The following is a 26,340-nucleotide window of genomic DNA, read 5'->3' as shown; positions in this document are numbered from 1 at the left end:
ATGCACATAATAGTCTAGACGGCAAGTTATCCTTTTGGGCTTTCTGCTTTTCGATTACGATTTGTAGTTTAGTTGAGAGTAGAAGTAGAGATTTGTTCGATAGATTCGAGAAAGGAGTTTTCACAAGGGAGACATTTTATATATATATATGTATTTTTTTTTGTGATCTTTGGTATTTTTTTTTTTTTTACTTTTTTTTGGTAAATCTTTTATATAAATAGGTTGAAAACTTTTTTTTTGCTGCTTTGTCATTATTTGTTGCACTACTACAAAAAATTTCACGCTAAATTTTAAATACACTTTCGAAACTAGAATTTGTTTTTTCATTTAACAACTGAATGATAGAGTTCCTTATTGATTGGAACTTGAAGCAATTATTTTATAAAGATAGTAGTGAAAAGTAATAGCTAAGGGGGATGGGTGACTAAGCGAATAATTAAAATAAAAATATTTGTATGTTTACGCAAGATGTTTACGTTGGTTATAAAAATGCGTAAGGTGTGAAGAGTTGAAAATTTAATTGCTCTCGACAAAGCAGTAAGGAGAGAGATGTGCGTACATACGAATCTCAAGCTAAAATCTGCCACAGCATTCATGCTCTCTCTCTAAACTAGTACTCAGGCGAGACACACGCTGATTTGTGTGTATGTAATGAAATAAAAAAAAAAATTAAAAAAAAAACTAACTTAAATTTGAGAATTTGAAAAGTATTACTAACGGAGGTTTTGTTGGAACTATCAACTATTAGCAAAGAGGCTACTGACGATCGGGTCTTGTTGACTATTTGGGCGCATTTTTTTGTTAAATTTTCTTTTAAACTTTTTTCATAACGACTTTCTATAATTTTCTATGCGCGCCACTTTTTTTACTACTATGTATGTTTGTTATTTGAATTTCTTTCCTCTCTTCCTGGCGTTATAGTTCTCTTTACGTGCTCGTTAAATTGGTCTTGTACGCCTTGCTTTGCAATGGATCCGATTTGCTTCATAATTGCAGTTTTTTGTTATTGTTTATGCCAACATTCATTGTCGCCTGCGTTGTATGTTTGGTGGATTATTAGAAATTTTAGGTTTTGTCGGCAAAACACTTTTCTTTATAGGTCTTTTTCTTTAGCAACATTAATAAACGATCAACAAATTGTTTTCGTTAAATCCGGCTGAGTGGCCTGCATTGCGTACGATGAAACAGGAACCATCAAAATGCATGCGTTTCTCGTTGCGACTGTGAATATAATAAAGGTAAATATTTTAGTGAACGAATGTAAAAATTTTAGTGAATGAAGGTAAATATTTTAGTGAGTATTTATTGAGACTAGGAAATCGAAAATAAATTTTGTTTTGAGGGTAAGGTCCAATGCTTGTCTTTTGAAAAATTAATTTAAGTTTATTACTCTGTTAATGAGTGGGTGGGTGGGCCATTGGCTGATTTTGTAATTATAATGGTTTGGTAGGAACACCGATCAATATTTTTCAGTAATTGTTAGAGATATACATTTTGAATAAATTCTGCGAAATGTAAATATTGGAAAATAAGCTCATTAAAATTACTACTTTTAATATTTTTTAGAGATATAAATTTTGAATTACATAATTCTCAGAAATGTAAATTTTGGAAAATAAATTCATTAAAATTACTGCTTTTAATATTTTTTAGGGATACAAATTTTGAATTAATTCTCAGAAATATAAATTTTGGAATATAAATTCATTTAAATTATTACTTTAAATATTTTTTAGGGATTTAAATTTTAAATAAATTCTCAGAAATATAAATTTTGAAATATAAATTCATTAAAATTACTACTTTTAATATTTTTTAGGGATTTAAATTTTAAATAAATTCTCAGAAATATAAATTTTGGAACATGAAATCACTAAAACAACTGTTTTTAATATTTTTTGGAGTTATAAATTTTGAATAAATTCTCGGATATATAAATTTTGGAAAATAAGCTCATTAAAATTACTATTAGGTGCGCAACTAAGTTCCCGCTGTTTGTCAATAACTGCTGCCAGTAGCGTGTGCTAGTCGATTCAAATATAACCTAAACGTCTTAAACCAAGCTTAGACATATGGTAAAGAAACTGCTTCGACACATTAGTGACTTTGTTTTGGTATCATACACTTTTGGTTTTGTGAAAATGTCTGATTTTGTGCTGAATAATCGTCATTTGCGGGAAGTGTTGATGTTCCTCTTTCATTCGAGAAAAAACGGCTGCTGAAACGCAGCGAGAGCTACAAAGAGTTTATGGAGATGCTGCTTTAAGGAAAACAACGTGCCGAGATTGGGTCCGTCGCTTCAAAGATGGTGATTTTAATGTTGACGGCCGTTCGCGTGCCGCGTGAAGGAAGGCCAAAAACCTTCGAAGACGCTGAATTGGAGGCATTGCTCAATGAGGATCCGTGTCAAAACGCAAGAAGAGCTTGCTTCAGTATTAGGAGTTACCCACCAGTCCATTTCCAAGCGATTGCATACTTTGCGATGATTCAGAAACAGGGGACTTGGGTTCCTTATGAGTGAAAACCAGGGCATGTTGAACGTCGTGTTTTCGACGTTTCGACTCTGAACAACTGCTACAGCGGCAAAAAAGGAAGGGTTTTCGTAAACGCATCGTGAAAAATGGATTCATTACAGCAATCCAAAGAAAATAAAGTAATAGGGACTGACCGGGCATGATTCTACGTCGTCGCCTCGGCCGAATTATCACGTTGCGAAGGTTATGCTATGTATTTGGTGGAACCAAGTTGATGTAATTTATTATGAAGCGTTAAAACCAAGCGAAACCATCACTGGGGATCGGTATCGACTTCAGTTGATGCGACTGACCCGAGCACTGCGCGAGAAGCGGCCACAATACGCGGAGAGGCATGAAAAAGTGATTCTACACCATGACAACGCTCGGCCTCACGTTGTCAAACCCGTTGAAACCTAGCTGGAAACACTAAAATGGGAAATCCTACCCCACCCGCCATATTCTCCAGATATTGCGCCGTCCGATTATCACCTGTTCCGATCGATGGCACATGGTCAAACTGACCAGCAGTTCTATTCATATGAGGACATCAAAAAATCGCTTGATCTGTGCCTGAAAAGATGAACAGTTTTACCGCGACGGTATACGAGATCTACCAGAAAGATGGGAAAAAGTAGTAGCCAGCGATGGGCAATTCTTTCAATCATTCACTTGTAACCATTTTTTTCAGAATAAAGTTGTATTTTCATCAAAAAAAACAGCGAGAACTTAGTTGCGTACCTAATACTTTTAATATGTTTTAGAGGTATAAAGTTTGAATAAATTCTCAGAAATATATAATAAATTTTGGAATATAAATTCATTAAATTACTACTTTGGGTAGCCCTGCAATAGCCCGCCCTGACAACCCAACTTTCCTGCAAAATTTTTCGTTGGTTTTGGCTCCACTTTCGGTAATAGCGCAAACGAAAACATCTCAGTATAGTAAAAATGAAAAGACGAAGAAAATGATTGGGTACCCAGGAACCTCTTTAAAATATCGCGGAGAAGAGAAACGAAAATTCAATAAATCAAATCCGACTCATATTTATTAGACATTTACTTTTGCACTGGGGTGCTAAAGGTTACTAGGCGATACTATTTGACAAAAAAAAAACATTGTTACTCAAACTAATTCTTTGTCCGATTAGATATACGCACTTCACTAAAAGATACCTTACAGATTTCACGAATTAAGGTTTTTCCGTGAAACCTTAAGAGATTTATTATTTTTGTCATCTCTTGTAAGCACCTTTTTTTATTTGAGCCAACTCGACAATTTCTGTCAAAAATTATGGGTTCAGAAAGAATTTAGACTTGTCAGCAAACCATTACGCAGAAACTTGTTGCATTTAATTTGGAATGATTGCTTTAGATAAAAAAAAAAATAATAGTTGGCGCGTGCATTTCTGTTGAGTGTTTGGCTGAGCTCCTCATCCTATTTGTGGCGTGAGTCTTGATGTTGTTTCAGAAATGGAGGGGCCTAGAGTTTTAAGCCGACTCCGAATGGCAAATGGTTTATATATATATGTGTGTATATAGAAGGTGGCACAAAATGAATCACCCTATCGGTAGATTTATAACTTTTGCAAATGGCGTCATACGTAAATCTTATTTCACACTTCAAAACTAGAAGCTACGATACTACGGAACGGCAGGGCGGTGATTTTTCATTTACAGGGGGCTCTCATTAGTTTCATCTTAACAGCTGATACGGGCCTGCGTTTACGTTGGTGAATGTGAGCACCATTACCAGTTGCAGTATACAAACAGACAAGCAATGGAGCGCGTAAAGGTCAAAATAATGATTTCCATATTTTTTTGTTTATTATTTAGTAAAAAAGTTATGCTAAAACAGAATTGATGATTAATTTTGCGCCACCTTGTATAGTTAATTTCATTTCTTAATTCATTTGATTTATTAAAAAAAAAAGGCTTATGAAAACATGCTATTATTTTGGTCTACCGAACTTACCGAACAAACAAATGCGACGTCTTGCCCAAGGAGGCTGTACAATGAATACCAGGAGTGGTTAAAGTGGCCGAACCATTGCCCGGGCTGGTGCGAATCAAGCATTTGTTATGGGTGCGTGTTAGCCTAAACAGATTAACATTGGTTTTTTATTAAATGATCCTACAATTAATACACTTCATTATTTTATTTGACTTACTTTACGAGCCCATCTGCGGCTTGGGTGATACGAAAACCATTAATTTCATAAATTTCGCTGCCCTCATCGGTGCACGAGTATGTGGAGTTTTGTATAACTTCATTAGCATCCTGCACATAGGACGGGCCATGGCGTGAATCGCTGTGATGTACAGATTTCGAAAGGGTAATTATATCAAAAATATCGCAAAACACAAAAAAAAAAAACGAAAAAAATATTATATAATAAAAAATGTCAAAGCAATTTGCACGCACTCATAAAACACCGTCAAAGTGTAGTCCTTCGTGAGATCGGTGAAGGTGTCGGTGGTAGTGCGTGTACCAGCCGTATCCACGAGATAGATCAAAGCGCACGACTCGCTAGTGAAGCTGACACCCTTGTACCACATTTTGGCATAGCGGCTGCGAGGAAATGGCAATTGAACAAATTAATTTTTGTATACAATAAATTTCTACCACCTATCAGTTAGCTTACACATAATTGTTAGTCTTCATGCCATCGTAGGTGACAATCTCCACCTTGGAGCCGCTCTGCAGTATGCGCCCGTTGGGGTGAATTAGCGCCGAGTTGCTGCAATTACGCGACAGAGCAATGGCCACCATGCTGCGTTGATTTAGAACGCGCACAGCCTTGTCCAGCGTCATGTCAATGCTAAGAAGTGAAAGTTAAAAAATAATGCAGAAGTAAAACCTTTGAGCTTTAAAAATGTGAAGGGTTTTTTTTTGTTTTGGAATACCATAGCATACGCTTTACAAAATACAGTTTCTAAAACTTCAGCAACTAACCGTATTCCATCGCGCAGACGCAGCTGTATGGTGCCATTGGTCATAGCAATAGGTCCAGCGCCTGGGCAGGGTGGTGGAGTTGGGTTCTCGTACTCGACACCGCGATGGCTGCCACTCAAGCGACCGACAGCATACGGTGGTGGCGGCATAGGTTGTGGGAATTGTTGAGCGTGATGAGACGGCGACATTGCAGGTGGCTGGAAGTAGAAGAGGGCGGAGAAATGAATTCACGAAAAACATGAAAAAAACGCTTCGTTGAAATTTCGTATGTAAGGGTGTCTCTCAGTCTCTCATAATAAAAAAAATTAAAAATTTTAATATATAATTTGCTCTCTATTTATTTATGTTTCTTTTTTTAAATAAAAGTGGTCTTCCAAGAAAAGGTATATTATGTCGCTGGCGGCACAGGAAGGGACTCACAGCTGTTTGAAATTAAAAATACAAAAAGCTTCTTGTTTAGTATGAATGTCGTTATTATGTGAACTATGATCTGTCCGGCGGCCACCGTAGCCGCTGCTGGGTTGGTGCTTGACTACCATTCGGAATTCAGCGAGAACTTAGGTTCGAATCTCGGTGAAACACCAAAATGAAGAAAAACTTTTTTCTAATAGCGGTCGCCCTCGGCAGGCAATGGCAAACCTCCGAGTGTATTTCTGCCATGAAACAAATCTGCCTCATAAAAAATATCTGCCGTTCGGAGTCGGCTTGAAACTGTAGGTCCCTCCATTTGTGGAACAGCATCAAGACGCATGCCACAAATAGGAGGACGAGCTCCGCCAAACACTCAAAAAGGGTGTAGGCGCCAATTACACATATAAATACATATATGACTATATAAATAGAGATACAAAGAGTTAGAAAATGATATTTGCAAGTTTTAAAGGTAGCTCGTAGTTGTTAACAGATGGGCTGAAAAGTCCCGGGCCTAACAAAGAAAAAACGATCTTTTTTTTGTTTAAAACTAGCTTTATTAATCAACGTAATTTCCATCAAGAAAACGCAATCATTCCAGCGCCGCTCCTACATTTCAATACCACTTTTGTGGAACGATTTGTATTTTTCCTCGAAATAGGGAGCGACAACCTCTTCAGTCGAGCGAAATTTCATACCGGCGCCCGAGTTTTTAGGTTTGCTAATAGCCAGTAATCGCTGGGAGCCAAATTTGGCGAATACGGTGAATGTGGAGCTATTTGAAGTTCAATTCATGTAGTTTCGCCATCAACAGTGAGCAAACGCGGCACCCACTTCGAACAGAGCTTTTCTATAGACAAATGCTCATGCAAGATAAAACGAACGCGTTCGTTTGATATTTTATGATATCAGCTGACTGATGCAACTTCACTTTTTGATCATTCAAATAGATTTAGTAAATTTTTTTAATGTTTTGTGGTGTTACCGCCTCATTTGGGCGTCCACTGCGTTGTGCATCATCGCATCATCGATGTGTCTATGACCACGTTTGAGGACAGCAAACCATCGTTTTATTGTTGTTACTGATGGAATAGAGTCGCCGTAACACTTTTCGAGCCATTGTTTTACTTGAACGGTATGTATATTTTTCCCATCAAGAAGTAGTGCAAAATCAAATCATGAAACTCTTTTTGATCCATTGTTTTGAAAATGACAAAAGTGGCGTCACTCTCAGCACAATAACTCACGAACAAATGAATAGAATTTCATGAAATTTTAACAGCTGTCTTTTTAAGGTTACTACTAACTGAAGAAGAGTTTAATGTAATAAAACTAGTGCCATCTATGTGTTAGGCCCGTGACGTTTCAGTCCATGCCCTACTTAATGATGCTTTTTCGCGCCATTGTAAAAATTTAGCTGCCTTTACCGCCGTAGCAACAACGCATTGGGACAACTCATGTTAACGTGTTTCTTTTTTCAAATATGTTTATAGTATGGTTTGTTTGGCAGACCTGAGTTGTAGTTTTCTCAAAAATCATTCGTTTAAGGGGTTAAGGGTAGTCAGAATTTTCAAAAAATTGGTTTCTTTGTTTTTGCGTTTTCTTGAATTATAATATCTTAAAAATGTTGCGTGAAAATTTGAAGTGAATCCCACAAATACTTTTCGAGTTATTCAACAATTAACAAAGGACGCTCGGGCGCTCCGGAATCGATAGCAAAATTTTGAATGCGTTTTTTTTTCAAAACTATGTTTTTTGAACTGATGATAACTGTAACTTCAAAACCGCTTGGTAGATTTCTCTAAAATGTATACTGCTTTTGAAAAACATATAAAAACTCGTGCTTGACCGAAAGATTTTTTTTTTTTAATTTCGATTTTTTTTAAACAATTTATTGTCGGATTTTTTCTCGAAAATCTGTAAAATAGTTCCTGAGGCCGCCTATTGTTAATTTGGGAAAAAACACTTCGATCAGGCAAAAGATTATCTATTAATAAAACTAATTTCTCTTGTCCGATTGATTTTAAATGAGTCCCCAAGGACTTGTGATGATCACCGCAAGGGACTTCTGGAGAAACGGGCTCCACACAAATAGCGTTAAATTTTAGAATTATTACTTTTTTTTTAATTTTACTTAAGTCAACTCGAAACATGATGTATTAATGCTATGTTTTTATTTTAGTAAAATAAAGCAACTGACTAGAAAAAATAAGTTATTGAAAATCATAATTTTTTCGGACCTCTGACTACCCATGTTAACGGACATGTTTCTTTTTTCAAAAGCGTTTATGGTTCCTTTGGCAGTCTTGAACCATAGTTTTCTCAAAAATCATTCGCTTTAAATTTGTTTGTAAGTTTTTCTTTTTCAGTTTTATCTTTTAATTTTTATTTTTTTATTTATTAAAATATTTTGGAGTATTTTATAAAAAAATTATACGATGGCTCACTTAGTTTTTTTCACATGGTTTGCGGCACATTTGGCAAACCTTATTAAAAAAAAATAGGGTTCAGCTCTTTCCCTTATTTATTTTACTTATTTTTTTAAAAATATGTGCCAACGCCTCTTAAATAATATTTTTCCTTCATTCATTCAATAAATTTGTTGAATACTTATAAGTAATACGTGCAGCTACAATGTGTTGCGTAGCAATTAAATGGGCTACCCGGTACGCACAAACATTTATAGTTTTTAATATAGTGAACTTTAAAATAGTGAACTAAGTTTCCAATTTTTTTGCGGCCTTCATAGCCTCACAACTTACCATGCGACACATGTCATTTTCGAATCCATAGATCGGTGACGGTGGTGGCGCCACAGGGTAGCGAGTATTGAACACACCCCTTGTCAAGCCACCGCTACGTCCAGTTAGCGGCGAATCGTAGCCTCCGTAGTGATGGGGCGAGGCAGCACTCAAGTGCACTGGAATGGACATTTGACGTGCTTGAAGCGCGACCGATGGTGTTGAAGTCTCCTTGGGCGTCATGCCGCCACCAGCGACTGAACCGGCATTGGCGGAAGTAGCCGACGAGCGCTGCTGCTGTGAAACAAACGGCGTAGCGCTGGCATTGAAGCGAGACTGTGAGAAAAAATAAAGAGAAAACAAATTACTTACAATCCACAGTGTGAGTGCAAAATGTTAAAGAGAAAATATTAAAAAAAAATGTTAAGGAACAACAATGCGCTGAGAGAGCATAAGTGCGAATAATTGGGGTTGACAATCAGCTGACAGCCATCGACAGTCAACTCATTTTCACCCATCTGACAGCGCGCTGACATAATTGGAAAACAATTTTTCTTTGCAACTCTCGCAAATGGATTTCCGCTGTCAGAAATGAATACACGTCAACTGATACACCTGATTTCCGGCACTCTGTCACTTGCCCTTGATGCGAAAGCCAAATAAAGAGAAGCAGTAAGAAAGCAAAAGTGCTGCTGACTTACCGATGATGGCGCAATGGCCGTGAATACGGAGCGCTGGCGCACCCCATTCGGGGTTTTTGTGGGCGAGCGCAGAATGTTATTGATCTTCTCGTTCATGTTGACGCGTGCCAGGAAGTCCTCGGTGTTAAAGCCAATGACGCTGCTCACCGGCAGGGATGGGGTTTTTGGTGTTTCCGGTTGCGCAGGCTTTGGTTTCTCCTCCAATCGCTCCTTGACGGGTGTTTTAATCTCCGTAATATTCTCAGAATTCATTATCATTCAATTCTTAAGTAAAATTCGCTTGTTATTATAATCCTCAGCAATAAAACTGAAAAACTCTGCGGCTTTACGAATAGATGAAGGCGTTGGAGATGGCCACTGGTCACTGGTGTGTTGCAATACGGTGCGTGTGTGTATGTGTGCGTGGGTGTGTGTGTGGGCGTTTGATGCGCGACGAATGCAAAATTTATGTACTTTTTGTATATTTGCAGTATTTAACGATATGCGAAAATTATTGGTAAGCGACGCGTTACGTTTTGCGTTTTCTGCAAGAAAACTTTATTGACACGTTTCGGAGAGAGAAAAAACAGAAATTCCAATTTTTATTGCATGTGTCTGCGTGCGTAAAAAATTTTCAACTGAACACGAAATGTTGAAAATTCACAAGACTTGAAAAAAATTGGGAAAGTGATGTTGTTGAAACAAATTTCAAGGGTTGCTATAAAATTCAAAAAAATGCATTCACCTGTCGGTGTGGCAGTGACGAGTCATACGAGCCATAGCGCAACTCAGCTGTTCTTGACCGGCTGCGGGAGGGGAAATGTGCGGCTGACAGGTGGACGTGGTTTGAAAATTCAGCTGTTGAAATGAATTTAAAAACAAAATTTAGATTTGGTTTGCTTGCATAATTGCAGCTGTTTATGAGAATAACATTGTACAACACTGCTGTTAACAAATCTTGATGCATACTTTTAGGCGCATCTTGTTTTTGTTGGCTAACATTGGTCGAGTAGAAAAGTAGCCCTCTAATGTAAGTGTACAGAAGTAGTTTGGACCATTCATTTGCCTTTAGTATTTTTTAATAATATAATCGAGTGGTGAACAATTACAATCCCGCGTTAAGCCCACTTTTAGTTAAATATTTAAGTACTAAATAACTAAATATTAAGAACTGGATTTACTTTCTTTATTACCATAGCCAATTTAATACCATGTTTTAGTAACAACCGGCTTTCTATTACATTTAAATGACACCGAATCACAAATTCTGTAGGTTAATAAATTTACATTAAAATATTTTGTTTTCCTGTTAACTTTGAAAATTAAAAGCAGGAGAAAATTCTAAATACTCCTTTGCTTACAATAATATTAGCGAAAAATGTTGCGAAATTTCACCCATCCATGTAATTTTTTTTTATAGAAAATAGTACATATACAGTGGTCACACAATTTATTCGTACACTCGCAGTTTATAAACAGATACACCTGATAGGAAGGAACAAAATTTCGATATATTCGTAGAGAATAACATATTTATTCAATATTTAAGGAACAAAAACTTTCAATTTCATTTCTGGAAATAGATAACTTAAGGGGTAACACCACTGTAGAAATTTCAAAAAATTGATTTTTTTTTTATAAGCTTAAAAAATTCTTTGAACCTTTTAAAATACAGAACAAAAAGTTTTATACGTTACCGAAGTTTACTTCATAAATATTTTAAGCTTTTAACCAAGCGTTAGAGACTGCTACCTAACGACTTCTCGCAGTGAATCATCTCCTGGGCGGTTATAGCCTAATGACTAACATTGTAATGGTAATGACCTAATAGTACAATAAACAAATGTAATTTTAATTTTTAGTTTACAAATGTTGTTAAAAACCTATATAGTTGGGAACTCTTTAGTACATTTTAGCAACTCACGTTAGTACAACTACGGTTATCGTGTACAACTTACAATTACTTTTAAATTATTCGACGGAAACTTGTTTCCCAGTTTACATACGCTTTTGTGTAGTTTGTGAACAGGTTTTTTGTGTTTTGGTAATGATTTGAAGTAAAAATGGAAAATAAAAAATTGTATTTAGGCAAAAAAGCTACGAAAAAATTATATCCAACGCGGCGTCGAAGCACTGCAACGAAACAACCGTTGAACAGATATGAGGCTGAAGGCAATTCGGAAAGAGTAAGTGCATCTGCAAAGAAATTAAACATGGCTAACGAAGATTTCGATATTAATTATGATTTTGGCAATAGAACTTTAAATTTTGTGACCGTTTTCTCATTGATTTCTCAACATGTGAAGTGTAAAACGTGCGATTCTGAAATCGCTTTTCATGAAAGAAGTCCTCGAGGTTTAGGATTCAAGATAGTAATTGGTTGTCCTAATTGCCCAGACGTTGTTATTCCAAGTTGTAAATTTATAAATAAAGGATACGAAATCAACCGTATAATAGTTTTAGCAATCAGACTACTAGGCAAAGTTATGCGGGTCTCTCGGGGAAGTTAGAGCTCTTCGTCTGCAATGTGTGGTGGTTGGACTCCGATGACGGCTTCGGGGGTTTGGAGCTTAAGAAGGTAGTAAGAGTCTCCCGATGAATGTCGCTTAACTTCTGTTTATATACTGCGCGGTCCAGAAGTTGCTGTTGTGGTGTGCCCTTATATGTCATACGGCGAATCTGTTGACTGACTGCTGCTCTGTCACCTATGCATTGAAATCAAATACCTGATACCTACTAATAAAGGTGCCCAAGTATGTATATCTGCCACCATCTCCATTCATTACGCCAAAAAAATTAAAATACCCCATTTTTGCATTTTTGCACATCCACGTAAAAAAATGAAATCGAATTTTTCGCAAATTCCGTTAACTCCATCTGATTGCAGTTCCAATATGCATAATAAAAGGACCTAACATAACCACATAACTGTAAATATGTTTGTAGTCCATAGCTCGACTTAATTGCCAACGATATTACTTAATTTGATTGCGATGAAAAGGTATCCCTCAAACTGTAAAACAAAAGGCAATGGAAATGATATGAAAATGTCAACAATTATGCTCATACACAATTACAAATACACGTACATACAAGTGTAAAAATTTCTATACATGCGAGTACTTATACTCGAGCCTTCCAACTCACACCTTTACGACCTTCCTCAATGCATTGCAATGGAAAATGGTAAAATAACGAGAGTTGCTAGCCTTGTTGATGTAACGGAAACGGTACAGAGATGTGTTCATATGTATTTGCATATATAATGTTTTTATGGTGATTACGCTGATGATGCTTTTGATATTGAAAATGCACTCTTACAGCTACACGAGAATACCTTTTTGATGACATTTATGGCAGCTGCGATAGCACCTGTGCTGGACTTACAACCGATGCAGAAAGGGCCACTACGGCGGGCGACAAGCTTTCGGTGGCGATAAAATTTGGAATTTGCGAAGAGATTCAATGCCTTCAACCACAGATTTCAGATGATTGTTTGTAGCATGGTTCCTAAGAGATCGCTGGGAAACTTAAAATCGGATCCTTTCCAACAATTTTCCTTTCAATTACCCGACTAAAAATATTATGAGTAAAAGACAGACACAGTACAGGCCTACGAATTTCTAAGGACTTGAAACTTATAAGCATGAGACGAGCAGAATATGACGGCATGGGATCAATAAAATTCAGAGACAGAAGGGCATAGTTGAGACAAATTCGTTCCTATTGATAGCTTACTGATTACAAGGTCTCCAAATAGAAACAGCATATTCTAAATAAGACCTAAAAAAGACGTAAAAAGCCACTTAATGGTATAGGGATAAGAGAACTGAGTGGTGTTCCGTCTGACGAAGCCCAACATTGCGAAAGATTTTGAAGTAATATAATTTATATGGTTATTAAAAGAATATGTGTTATCAAAGATAACGCCAAGATCCTTAAACTCGCTAACACACTGCAGAACACATGCCGAGATACTGCACTTAGTGCACAGATGTTTTCGAGTAAGATATTTGAAATCACTTAGATAAGTTCAGCGAAAGTTGTGAATTCTGGCGCAACAACTAAAGTCTATCCATAGCGGCTTGAAGTTTAGAAGATCTTAAGGTCATCAGCATAAAGCAAAACTTTAGCGAATGAGAAACAACTTTTGATGTCGTTAACAAAAACACAAATAAAAGCGGTCCCAAGATATTTCCTTGCGGAACATCAGACGTGGTAGCCACCGGAGTAGTTGAAATACCATCAATTCTTAGAACACAACATCTATTGCTAAAATAAGAGTTTATCCATTGCAGAAATGCAGAATGAAAGCCAAAACAAGCTAATTTTTTAACTAAGATTTAATGAGAAACTTTCTCGAAGGCTCTCGAAAAGTCAATATAAAGACAGCCGACTTGGAAACCAGCCGAAAAAAAATCAACGCAGTATTCACTTAAAAAGCGAGATTAGATACTTTAGATCTGTTAGCAACAAACCCATGCTAATTTGGGCAAATTAAAGATTTAACCGCTCTGCATTGATCGCGTGCTCAAAAAATTTGGAAATAGTCGACAGCTTTGAAATAGGCCTATAATTTCTAACGTAATTTTTATTGCCACTCTTAAAGAAGGGCGTAATGAAAGCCAGCTTCCATGCGTCAATGAAACATCCAGATGATAAAAATATGTCTAAAATAATTTTCAGAGGATAAACCAAGGGCGGACAATTTTTACCAAAACTGCTGAAAGTCTATCAGCATCAGTTTGAGAGAATGATTTCAATTTAATTAAAGCGTTACTAATATCCTCAAGAGAAAGGCAAAGAGTTCCAAAGTTCAGGGCATAAACTAAGTCAGGCAAAAGGTTGGATGAAGGATCAAGTTCTTAGTCAACAAAATTAAATTCAAAAAACTCAGCACATAAGTTTGCCACTTCACTTGGGCTTCTTGCCTGACTATTATCGAAAAAGATACCAGTGGGAACTGTGGCACTACTCCTTCTAGTTTTTATGTATGTAATTTCAGAATGGATTTGGTTTAATGTTTAAGGGGTCCCGGTGATCTAGAGCTCGAAAATTTAGGATATTTTCAGGATTCCTTTAAATTTTGTAGGCTTTTATTTAACTTATTTTACATACAAAAATAAAAAAAAAATTTGTTTTAATTTAAAGAATTTAAATAAATGGATGATGTTGTCCATTTTGGCTCTTCTATTTATCTGAAACACAAAAACCAAAAAAATTATTAATCAGTATGACTGTAGCTACATATGTTCCGCTACTATAATAAAAAAAAATTGGCAAAATGGCGTGGTTTTAAATCGGCTTTTTTCAGTTTTTTAAGCAAAAAAATACGAAATAATTGAAATAAAATATGATTATAGTACGGGCGATAGCCAGTGATGTTGTGAGCAACTTATGATAATTTCGACGATTCAGTTGAACAGTTTTTTTTTGTTTTTGACAACACCAGGCGGAAAAACGGAGTTTGAAACTTTCAAAATCGCATAATCAATAATTAATTGATAACCCGGCATCAGACGGAATAGTAGCAAAACAGTAAAAGTCGAGTTTGACAACCAAGGGTAAATGATGTTTATCTTTAAGCGGGGAGCCTGGTTTATGAGGTCTAAAAATTGCATCTCTTTCCGATTTTTTTTAAGGAAAAAATTAATTTAGCACTGCAAAGTTTTTTCTATCTTTTAATGAACATTTAAAAAGTATACAAAATTTTTGTACTGGTTAAAATAAGTTGAAAAAAATGTTTAACATAGAAATTAGTAAAGCGCTGCAACGCTGGAGTTTCTAACTGGCGTACAAGATACAGCTCGTAATTATTATCTAAAGCAAAAAATTCAAATGGATTTCTAATTATCATGATTTTTTATTCTAGATGAACTAAGAAAACTGAGAGAAATTCCAAAATTTCAACTTTTTGGAGGCTTTAAAGAATAACGAATGCCTTTCTATAAAAAAAAAATCACTTCAACTTGGTATAAAAATCTTGAAACATTTTTTTTATCTATTTTGTTAGTTCAAATAGAAGAGAGTTTAATACTGAAGGGAACAAGCTACGATTCATTGCAAAATGTTCATTAGTTTTTTTCATTCATGTACGCCAATTCAAAGAAATCATAAAAATGAAAAGTCGAGAAAAGAAGATAAAGTTTGTACTATAGCTGTCGGGTCACAGCGTAACTATTGTACCTAACGCTCGCCTACCTTTGGCTTTGTAACTACGGAAATATTGAGAATTAGGCTCTGTAACTTTGTGTGAATATTCTGAAATATATTAAGAATCGCTTAAAACGAAAAAAAAAATTGATTTTTTTGGCCTTATAAACCAGGCTCCCCCCTTAAGAGTTATGGGATTCAATCATTCATAGATCTTGTAGTTATACGAGGTTCAGGGTTCTATTCAGAGAATTAACAAAATTATTAATTTGAAATAAATTATGACTAAGAATATTATCAATAAAATGTAATTCATGATTTGCAGTAACATTACTTGGTGAGAGAATAGAGTTAGAGACACTAGTACACCAATTTATCTTACTTAAGTTGAAATCACCTAATACAATTAAATGACTGTCCTTTAAATTATTCAAGACTAGATATATACTATGTTGTCAATATGCGCTTTGTACAGCTTGTACTCGTATGAACTTTCAGGCGGCAAATACGAGGGCAAGTAGATAAAAAGTCTTATGAATTGGGACAACTTATGCAGGCGTAGATCTGATCCTATAGAGAGTAACGTTCATGAGGGGGCAGAAAAATGCGTTTAAGTGACACTTGAATGCCACCCCCACGCAAGCATCCGGGTTTTGCAGCATCCCTGTCTTTTTTATACCCAAAACGCGAACATTTTTGAGTTAGGTGTTGCTTTCCTTTTTTTAATTTAAAGCTAACAAAATTCGAAGTAAAAAAAAATTGTTAAATTGAAAAAGGCTGAAAAGAGGTTGCATTTAAAGTTTGTGCTAAAAGGATTTCAGTGCTTTTAAAAATCTGTTGGAAACCTAATTTATTGCCCTTTTGTGGTTATGCAAGAATAATGGATCTACTTCTCTCAACTCTTTTTAACATTTAAAAGGTTTTTATAAATTTTAAAAAGCCTTTAAACTTACTGAGTACGACTTAGAGTCATAGAAGTGACTTTCTAGTAAAAATAAAAAATTAAATGAAAAATTTAAGATAATATTGAATGTTATGTATACAAATAAATAAAAAATTGAATAATAAATTCACTTTAGGACCGTTGGTGAGCAATTTTTATGCTACAGAAGGCGCCGTTGGCGTAAATCCGGCCCTGAATCAAAAAGGCATTTTTTATTATCCAAATGCTTCTTTATGGCTTGTGAATCATTATTTTGTTATTTCCATAATAAATTGTTTGCATTTTCGTCATATCGGTTGATTTTGTTACAGCTGCCAAATATGCGTATATTGGATTTTTGAAGTACGGCGCATTCGGTTGCAAATGTAAAATATGAATATCAGCAAAAGAGATTTCAGTAGAAATTAATGCTAACAATGAACTTAAAATTAGTATATATGAATATATATAAAGCAGTAGAAGTGTCGGAGTAGTGATTCCTCGCCTTGCTAGCTATAAGAGATGTTTTTAAAAGTTAAGAAGACTTTTTTTTTTATTTTTATTTGCACAGTTTGAGTCTTATATTCCATACTTTAAGTAAACATTTCCTTCTGACATCACTTCAAAGCCATTCTGTATGTATGTGTGCACGTACACGTATATGTATGCATCTACAATAATCAATAACTCCCAGAGAAGGACCTTCATAATATTTATTATTCATCTTGGCACCACCCAAAATGGATTTATTAAATTATTGCGTGTAGTGAAATTCAATCACTTTATTGCCATAAAAAACCAATAAATACAATTTCCTTTGAAGTGCTTATTAATGCGTGCACTTGAAGCCATTTTTTAAAAAATCGCTATTCATAAGTGGGTGATATACTTTGAAAGCTACTTTACTTATTTGTGATAATTTTCCTTTTTACTCGGAACATTTCACTACCTCATTTCACTCATTGATAAAAGAGGCTGCTGCAATCAATATTGAATGATGATGATGATGATGAGCAACAAAAGGCGATTTATCATTAAATCGATGGTCAATGGTGGCGGGAGTTTATTGATCTGAATTTTTCACGCAATGTCAAAGCATAGCCAAAATCAGACAGGCATAGTAGAGGAGAAGCGAGAGAGAGAGGGGGAGTGGAGCGTAAATTGGCTAGGTGGCATTTTTCTAATTTTTTGCGAAAATACGGCCTTGTACTTTGTTAGCTGCAAACGAAATGAAATGAAATAGTAAACACCAAATTCTATGAACGGTACGCAGGCATTGTTGTGGTGTTGGGTACATTTGTCAACTGAATTGTCAATAAATGACAATAGAAAGCGAAACGAAAAGCATAAACGAAAGTAAAAGGCATTAACGCAAACTCAAAAATCTTTTAGTAGTTTATTACACTGTGCAACTAAGCCCATTTTTTTTTTTAAATAAGATGCGTGTAAGTTTATGGAATTTTTTTTTTTTTGGTTAATTATATTAAATTTTTTTTTTTTGTGCGTTACTGCTTTTAAGTATGATATCGCACACGAAATCACAAAATGCATGCATCTGAGTTAAAAAATGTGTTTAAAATTTTTTTGAGGAATATTGCACTCATATTTTCTGTAGAATATATTAACCATCTTCCTTCCACTTTGTGCGTCTTTTTGTCACTTTCGGGTAAATAGAAAAAAAAACAAACAGAAAAATATTCGCACGCAGGTTTTTGTTTTATTGCTTTTTTTTTTTTTTTGTTTTTTTTTTTTTTTTTGTTAAATTTACGGATAAACTATACATTTTTTTTAAATATTTTTTTCTTTTTTCTTTGTGTTTTATTAAAAGTTTTTTTTTTTTTTGTTGGCGTCGGGCGCATTTCACTGCTTCTGAAAATGACAGCACACTTGAAATCCACGCATCCGAGCTAAAAAATGTGCTCAGCAATTTTTAATGGAATACTGCACGCATATTTTATGTAGAGAATATTAACCTTCTTCCTTGTGTGGAGATTAGAAAAAAAGAATTTGTAGCATAAAGGTTTTTAAATTTAGCTAAAAATGGTTTTTTATAAAATGTCGGTAAATGTCTCGGTAAAAATATGAAAATAATGAATTTAAGTGTTGATTAGAAATCAAGTCAGCCACAAGATAGTGAGCTCTTTTGAGTTCGTAACGCCCTTCAACTGGTGTTATATCCACTTATTAGAAATGTATTATTGTACACATACTATTCATTTGTATATAAACTTATTAAAAAAGAAAAAAATTAAGTAAGATTAACTATTTTTACAGTGGTCCTGAAAACATCAAAAAAAAAAAAAAAAATTTTAGAAATGAAAAAATGAAACAAAATAAAAGAAAAATTGTACCTCGCTTTATTCGCCGATTTTTGAATATTTGATAAGACAAAATTTAATGGGGAAGTTAAATAGTATTGATTTGTTAGCATTTAATGGCCAAATTTAAGAAAGAGTGTATTTTTCCATAGGAGTTAAAAGGCAATTTTTAAAATGTGGGCGGTACGCGTAAATAATAGAACAAATTAAATAAGAGAGTAAAAAAATTCTCTTTTTTGTTTGGCCCTAGTACATACGTATGCAGATATGTATCAATACTTATATATTTAGTAACGAATCGGTAAACTTTGGAAAACAATTCTCAGTTTAATTGCCTACCCAGTCCATAGTGTCATATGCTGGCAAGAATTAAATTTCGCTGGATCTCTTTTCTGGCGTTGTTGCTGGTGTGAATGCTGGCTCTTAGGTTGGCAAATGGAAAAGTTGAGAATATTTTTAAAAATATTAGGTTACCCAAGTACATAAAATATCGGAGTGGGACTTATTGAAACCACCTACAAATAAATGCGGAGTTAACCCATATACCCATTTTAGGTATAACTATGAAGCGACATTAATACAGTAGAGGGCTTATATATTCCAAAGAAATTTTCTTTACTATATTCTATATAAAATTTGTTAAGCATATTTTAGAAATCAGTTGTAAGAATTTTATGATTACTTAAGCCATTTCATTTCACTGGAATGGAATTTCTGGAATTTTTCTTTTTTGTTATGAATGTATGTATGTATTTTTGCGCAGATATTTAGAAGCCTCAAAAAAAAATAGGGTTTTTATATACGTATTGTAAAATATAGATTTGGTGTATTTTTTTCTTTAAACTTTTTAGAAATTTGTGAAGAATAATGAAAAGAGTTGGTTAAATAATATCGATTTGTAAACATTTTATATCAAATCTACGCAAAAGTATATTTCACGGAACAATTCGCGAGGAAAAACTTTCTCTTCTCACCAAGAGCGGAATAGTCCGCACGCAAAAAAACTCTCTCTTTTCCCCAAGAACGGAATAATCCGCAATAAATTATTATTTTATTTAAGTTTGAGGAAAATAAATCATTTTGGTAATCCTGCAACATTCTTCCTCATTAGAACAAATAACAAAAGTCTTGCCGAGGCAAGGTATTATGGGCGGAAGGTATTTTAAGCGGGAGAGGTACTAAGTTCTGCTTTTCAAAATTCTTTTGGATGAAAATTCTGTAAAAAAAAAAATTAAATAAACGGCATAAATAGAGCTTAATATTATATTTTTCTGGCCCTATTTTCATACAGGGTCCGGCTCTCGAAGTGTAACCACTTAAAAAGGCCATACATTTTGTTTGGAAAATTACTTTTATTCAATTCAAAGTTAAAAAGGTGTGAAAATAGTACAAAATTAAGATTAAATTTACTTTTGCTCGATATGACCGCCTTTTGTCCAGAAACCTCCATTGTGTGGTCGTTGTGAAGTTCAGAACATTGTTTTTTAGCCATTCTTGGTGCACTCGAGCTTTGTGCTGAGTCCTGTTGAAATGGCCATGGTCTGCCACCAAAATGATTGTCTGCCCACGGCTTCAAAGCAACCTCCAAAATACCTTCCCGATAATATGACGCATTTACCTTGACGCCAGGTGTGACGCCTCTTGGTGGCCAATCGATGACTCAAGTTCTCGTATGGATTCTCGTTTTGAGAGTTTACGAATTGCTCAATTTGAAAAATTTTCTCGTCAGAAAACACAATAATCGGAAATTGACCACTTTCGGCCTTCGCTCTCTGAAGTCTGACTTTTTGCTGCTTTGTTGTGAGATCATACATCTTTTGGACCTTATAGGGCTTGACTTTGAGATCATTTCTCAATATGTTGCGGATGCTATGGTCAGACATTTTCAGCTCCTTCGCGATTTGATTGGCACTTCGTCGCGGATTTCGTTCAAGTCGCTTCTTCACTTTTTGAACCATTTCAAGTGCCGTTGCAGTCTTTTGATGACCCCCTTCATGACGTTTCGCGATGCTACCAGCATCATTGTAACCAGTAATGGTCCGATAAACAAAAACTTTATTTACTTCAAGGTGCTCGAGTTCTCGAAGAATGGCTGGTTGTGATTTTCCAGCCAAATATGATGCAACCTCACTACTACGCTTGAAATCCATTACTGATTATCTTTTTCGCGTTTACTCTCGGCAAAATACTTCCGCGCGCTTGTAAACAATGCTATGGGCTGCCATTTAGCCAACTAACAGACAGCTGATACCCGTGCATCTGAAATCTGATACCCGAGCGGTCTGAATTTAGCTGCACTTCTAGTGCCGGACCCTGTATATTCTCTTCGAAAACATTAGTATCAGTGACCACCACATTCCATATGATGCAAAACATATTATATAAAAAATGAGCTAGTACTTTTCAGAACCTTTATATTGCACCTCTAACATTTTTCCCTGTTCCAGAACGAGTAATAACGGTGTAGAAAAACAAAAGAATTTTGCCAATTACCTAAAATTATATTAGTGGTAGTATTACAATATATTCATACTTTTTGTTTTGGGTATCTCTTTATTTGTTCCCTAACGAGTAATAATAATTAAAAAATCAACAAATTTCATTTCTTACTCCAAAATTCCTACTCTTTATTTCCCATTTTGGGAATCTCCACTCCAGTTTTACTGGGAATCGCCACACTGGTTTAATTGTTGCTATGCTTACTATGTTGAGTAATTTTGCAAAAGTGGCGCAACAACTTGTCATCAATACAAGGTGAAGTTTACTATATAAAAATATTCATGTGAGTTGTGTGTAGCTGTTCACCGGGGCGTATGTGGAACAGTGAAATGCTGGCACATTGCAAAACAATTTGTCAAATTGGCCGAGTGAAGGTTTCGCAAATAAACAAACAATCTATTCTACATACACAAACTAATATATTAAACCGCATTTATCGCATAGGAAAGTGTAATCAATGCAGCAAACGCAATGTACTTAGAAAGAAAAACCGAAGATGAAATAAATAAAAGTAAAAAATTAAACAAAATGTACTCAAAACACCTAAAACAAAAAAAAATAAAATAAAAGATAAAGCAAACGAAAACCAAAATAAATTGGTTGAAGTCTACCGCTTGAATGGTGGCGCTGCTGAGATACGCATCATTAATAAGCAAACAAGCAGGCAATGATTGATGAGCGTTAATAAAAAGAAATGTTGCTTAGCATATCAGTGTCAGCACTAAAGGCCGTTGTACTAAGTTATGATGACGCTGTGCTTCTAATGCTAATTTTATGTTAATTCTGTTATTATTTCTGCCAAAAATAATGCTTTTTTCAACATTATTTGGTTTTTCTTCCCACTACTGGGGCAACAGTGGCGACACGTACCTGACATCTTTATCTTGCATCCAAATCAGTCCCCACCTGCCCTTGGCGAGAATGGCAATGCGGAAGCAGTAAACGTCATTGAACGTCCTCCACACAAATTTTTTCCGTTAGAAAGCGTCGGCCAGGGGTAAATATGTATAAAGGTGTTTGACATGCTTTGCAACGCCATGGCATGAACCGTTGGCTTAGGATGTCGCCAATGTAAAATTTTAGTTATCACGTTTTATATTTGATTGCCAGAGTAAATTTTTTATGTGCTAAGTTATGAGGAATGCATAGAATATAAATCTCAGGAAAATGATATCGAATTGAAATTCGAGATAATAATCAAATTCGAAGTTTTTTTCTGAAAACAAAAACTGCGGATGGGTTGATTTATGCCCAGTTATCTTCATCTATTCGTTTTTAACTACATCTACTTTACAAATGTATTGGCAATCCAAAAGGGGAAGATTTTTATGCTGGACATGCCGTTTTATGCCTTGTTTTCCTTGACGATGCCTGAGGTATTTGAAATGTTCTCACAAGCAAACGAAAAAAATCAAAAGAAGGCGAAGCCAGCACATTTTGATACAGCTTCGCGCCAACACAGTTTCACACATGGGCTGAAAAGTCACTGGCCTAACAAAACCACACGTTTTTTGTTGGTTCAAAATTAGCTTTATTCATCAATGTAATTTCCGCCAACAGCAAATCAAGCATTCCAGTGCAGGTCTAACTTTTCAATACCACTTTTGTGGAACAATTTATCTTTTACCGTGAAATATTTTAATTTGCCTCAGTTTCAGCGATAACCTCTTCATGCTAGGAAAATTTCATACCGACGGGCATTTTTTTTTAGGTCTGCGAGCTCCCAGTAGTCGCTTGGAGTGAAATCCTGCAAATACGGTGGATGTTGAAGCAATTCAAAGTTCAATTCGTGTAGTTTTGCCCTTTGTTTTGATTGACTTGTGACACTGTGCGTTGTCTTGAAAGTGGACAGAGATTTCGTTTCTCTTGAAATGAGGAAGTAGCTTCTGTAACGATGAAACGCTATCGAGCCATGCTGACTGAATTTTTGCTTCCAAAATTTAATGAAATTTAAAAAATTAATTAGCTTTAATCCAAAAATGAATCAGCTAAACATCAACGACATTTGGTTTCAACAAAACAGCGCGCTTGGCATATTTTGCAAGACTGAAGGCACCAGTGATGCCATAGGGCAAATTTATTCCAAAAGTAGTTAAAAAATTGAACTGATCGAATGTAACTCATAGGAGCGGCCGCATATGCCGCTTATCATATTCGAAAAATAGATGCCATGAAAATTTCTACTTCATTATAATAAAAAAATGCATTCTAACAATTTTTCTGTTTTTTATAATCGTTTTAAGTTCCTAAAGCACCTTTCTGGTATAGAATTTCGAAAAAATCGATTTTTTTCTGGTGTTGATAGTTTATACTTTCAAAAATATATTTGCAAATTTTTATATTGAAATTCGTTGTAGTTTAGATGTTACAATCCTTTGAAACGAGACTGGATTGGAGTACGATGCCCAGGTACAGGGTGGGCCAAATAAAACCTACTAATGTTAAACACAATCAACTTTTGCAATAATCATTTATTTTGGTTAATTGTTTTTATACATTGAATATATTTTATGGAAATTATGTATGAAATATTACATCACACAAATGTCCACCATTTTTCTCGATACAAAGATTGGCTCTTTTTGACGCGTTTTTCATTACACCAGATAATGTTTCTGGTTGAGGGCTCAGTTTATTAAGATACACTTTGTATTTTAAATATCCCCATAAAAAGAAGTCGGGCGCAGTTAAATCTGGCGAACGAGGTGGCCAAGGGAAATCTGAATTTTTGGAAATCAGACGTTCGCCAAAAATTTCACGCAGCAGGTTCATAGTTTGCCTAGCAGTATGCGCAGTTGCTCCATCTTGTTGAAATCACAAATCAGGATACTGCTCCTCCATTGGCCGCAAAAAGTTTTAAATCAATGTTCTTTATGAAGCTCCGGAAATTGATTCCGGCGTTTCATCCTCATTTTCGAAGAAATATGGACCGATAACTCTAGTGGCCATAACACCGCCCAAACAGTACATTTAGATGGGTGCAACTGATGTTGCTGTGTTGCCCTTGGATTTTCAGAGCCTTCAGTTTTGTTTGTTGACATTACCATTTAAAAGGAAATGTGCTTCATCCGACATCAAAACATTATTTGAAAAATCAATTTCTGTGGCTAATTGTGTAAAACGAATAGCGTATTTAGTATTTCCAACAATTCAATTAAAACCTACAAAAAGGGAAAAATAAACATGTCCAAAAATAAAAAAGTTGTTTGTGCTTAACATTAGTAGGTCCTATTTGGTCTTATTTGTATAAGCGCGTTAACCGTGTTTTTCTCGAAACCATTTTTGTCCGGGTTGGCGTTGGTAATTTCTCAAAAAGTACTAAACCGATTGATTTGAATTTTTAATATGTTATTGAGTAGACATTTGGCTCTCGCGGGTAGCAGAATTATAATTTCATAATCAATTTTTCCATTTTTTTTAAGAGCGAGAACGTGAAAAAAATCCTTTTTTTTTTTGTTTTTCCAATAAACAGATAAAATATCTAGAAATTTTGTTTTTTTGTAAATCTGCTACCTACCATAGCGACATATCTCCTGATGAATAATCGACCGAATTTTTTAGACGCACCTGAGCAGCCCAATCAGTTACGCCAGTGGCATGTGTTACGTCAGGGGAAGCAATTTTTTTTATTATTATCATTGAAAGTTTTTTTGTTTTGTTTTGTAAATAAAGAATTGATTTAATGAATAAAACCGATTTTCAATTGATACCCATTTTTTTCTTCAATTTTCAACGCCTTCAATTTTCACGTCTCTAGACCAGAAAGGTGCCTTAAGTTTTTACAGAAATCCTCAATATATGATTCTAATGACGGCCCTTCTTTCTAATTTTGATGACATTTGAGTAAAATTTTTAAAAGATTTTGCCACCTTTTAAGCCCCTCTGCCTCTTTCTTTACCACCTTTTACTCCATACATGTGAAAGGTTGTTCTTCTATTGTACCAATCTCTAAAGGAAGGGTTTATCTCCTTTTATACACCCTTTTCTCGGCTCACAAGCAAACAAATCTGTCCCATTGGTATTAAAGGTCAACTGAGTCATCAAATGCATTTTTAAATGCATTTAAAACAATTTTTCTTCGTCTGATAAACACACCTAAACATAATAAGTTTTATAATTCCGTTGGAAAAAATAGTAGCGGTTGTTTTGTACGCACATGCCAGGCACAAGATTATATATTAATAAATCAAATTTTTCATATTCGATTGATTTTAGAGGAATTTCCAAGGACTTGGGATGATCATCGTAAGAGATTTCTGGAGAAAGGGGTCCATACAAACAGCGATAACTTTTACAATTTTTAATTTTTTTGAAATTTTGCTAAAGTCAAGTCGAAACATGATGTAATGTAATAATATGTTTTTATTTTTGTAGCAAAAAAAATTTAATGAAATCATAACTTTTTGGGGTCTCTGACTACCCCTAACCCCTTAAATCGGACTTTAAATAATTTTGCAATGTGGACTTCCAAAATATTTTGGCACCAGCGCCGCAGAGCAATAAACCAAAATGCATAATTCATTAACTCATTAATTTTAAGTTACCTTATCATTACGTCACTCACTTTAGTGGAATGCCTTTTAATGCTCTGCAGGGTAGCTGGGCAATTATCTAACTTAGTTGGAAGCGCTGCGACATTCAATACTATGTAAATATACATACATTAGCAGAAGTTTACTTTTTCATTTTTAAATGATGAGATTCACATTTCCGCCATTCACCAGCGCCACATTTTACACGCACCACAAAAAGCCAACCATAGAAATACTTTGCGCATTAATGAAAGGCAAGTCCAGTGATATTTACAATTTTCTACTTACACACTGCTGGATAGCACTACAACAAAAACAAAAGCAGTGCTATTCAAACTGGACGACGTGCCAGGAATGGTCTTACAGATAAGTTCATTGGCCTGTGAGTTAATGTGAATGGTAAATAATGGAAAGCAAATATGTAGGTGATTTATTTTTGTTTTGTGATTTCAAATCAATAATTATTTAGTAATAATCACACGTGGATTATCACAGCTATTGTCAATTGTTTGTCTACATATTTAGCAGGTATGCCGAGATTGCAGACTTTCGATTAGTTTATTATTAGTTTTAGTATATTAGGTTTATTTTAACTCTTTGTTTAACTTAAAGCTT

At 35.0% G+C, this 26,340-nt stretch overlaps 1 protein-coding gene across 1 annotated transcript; it reads right to left on the bottom strand.

The window, feature by feature from the left end:
- Positions 1-276: 276 nt before the first annotated feature.
- On the bottom strand, positions 277-9,658 carry LOC128868126 (uncharacterized). The gene is made up of 8 exons (XM_054109887.1): positions 9,323-9,658; positions 8,643-8,957; positions 5,470-5,666; positions 5,159-5,335; positions 4,939-5,085; positions 4,685-4,825; positions 4,489-4,611; positions 277-1,221 (listed from the first exon to the last, which is right to left on the bottom strand). Exons 1-8 carry the CDS (start codon positions 9,578-9,580, stop codon positions 1,119-1,121), a joined length of 1,461 nt encoding a protein of 486 aa, XP_053965862.1. The 5' UTR covers positions 9,581-9,658; the 3' UTR covers positions 277-1,118.
- Between the last annotated feature and the right edge of the window lie 16,682 nt (positions 9,659-26,340).

Source organism: Anastrepha ludens, chromosome 6 (assembly GCF_028408465.1).
Source record: "Anastrepha ludens isolate Willacy chromosome 6, idAnaLude1.1, whole genome shotgun sequence".
Classification (NCBI taxonomy): domain Eukaryota; kingdom Metazoa; phylum Arthropoda; class Insecta; order Diptera; family Tephritidae; genus Anastrepha; species Anastrepha ludens.
The sequence above is the reverse complement of the archived record's forward strand: the minus strand, read 5'-3'. Positions and strand labels throughout refer to the sequence as shown.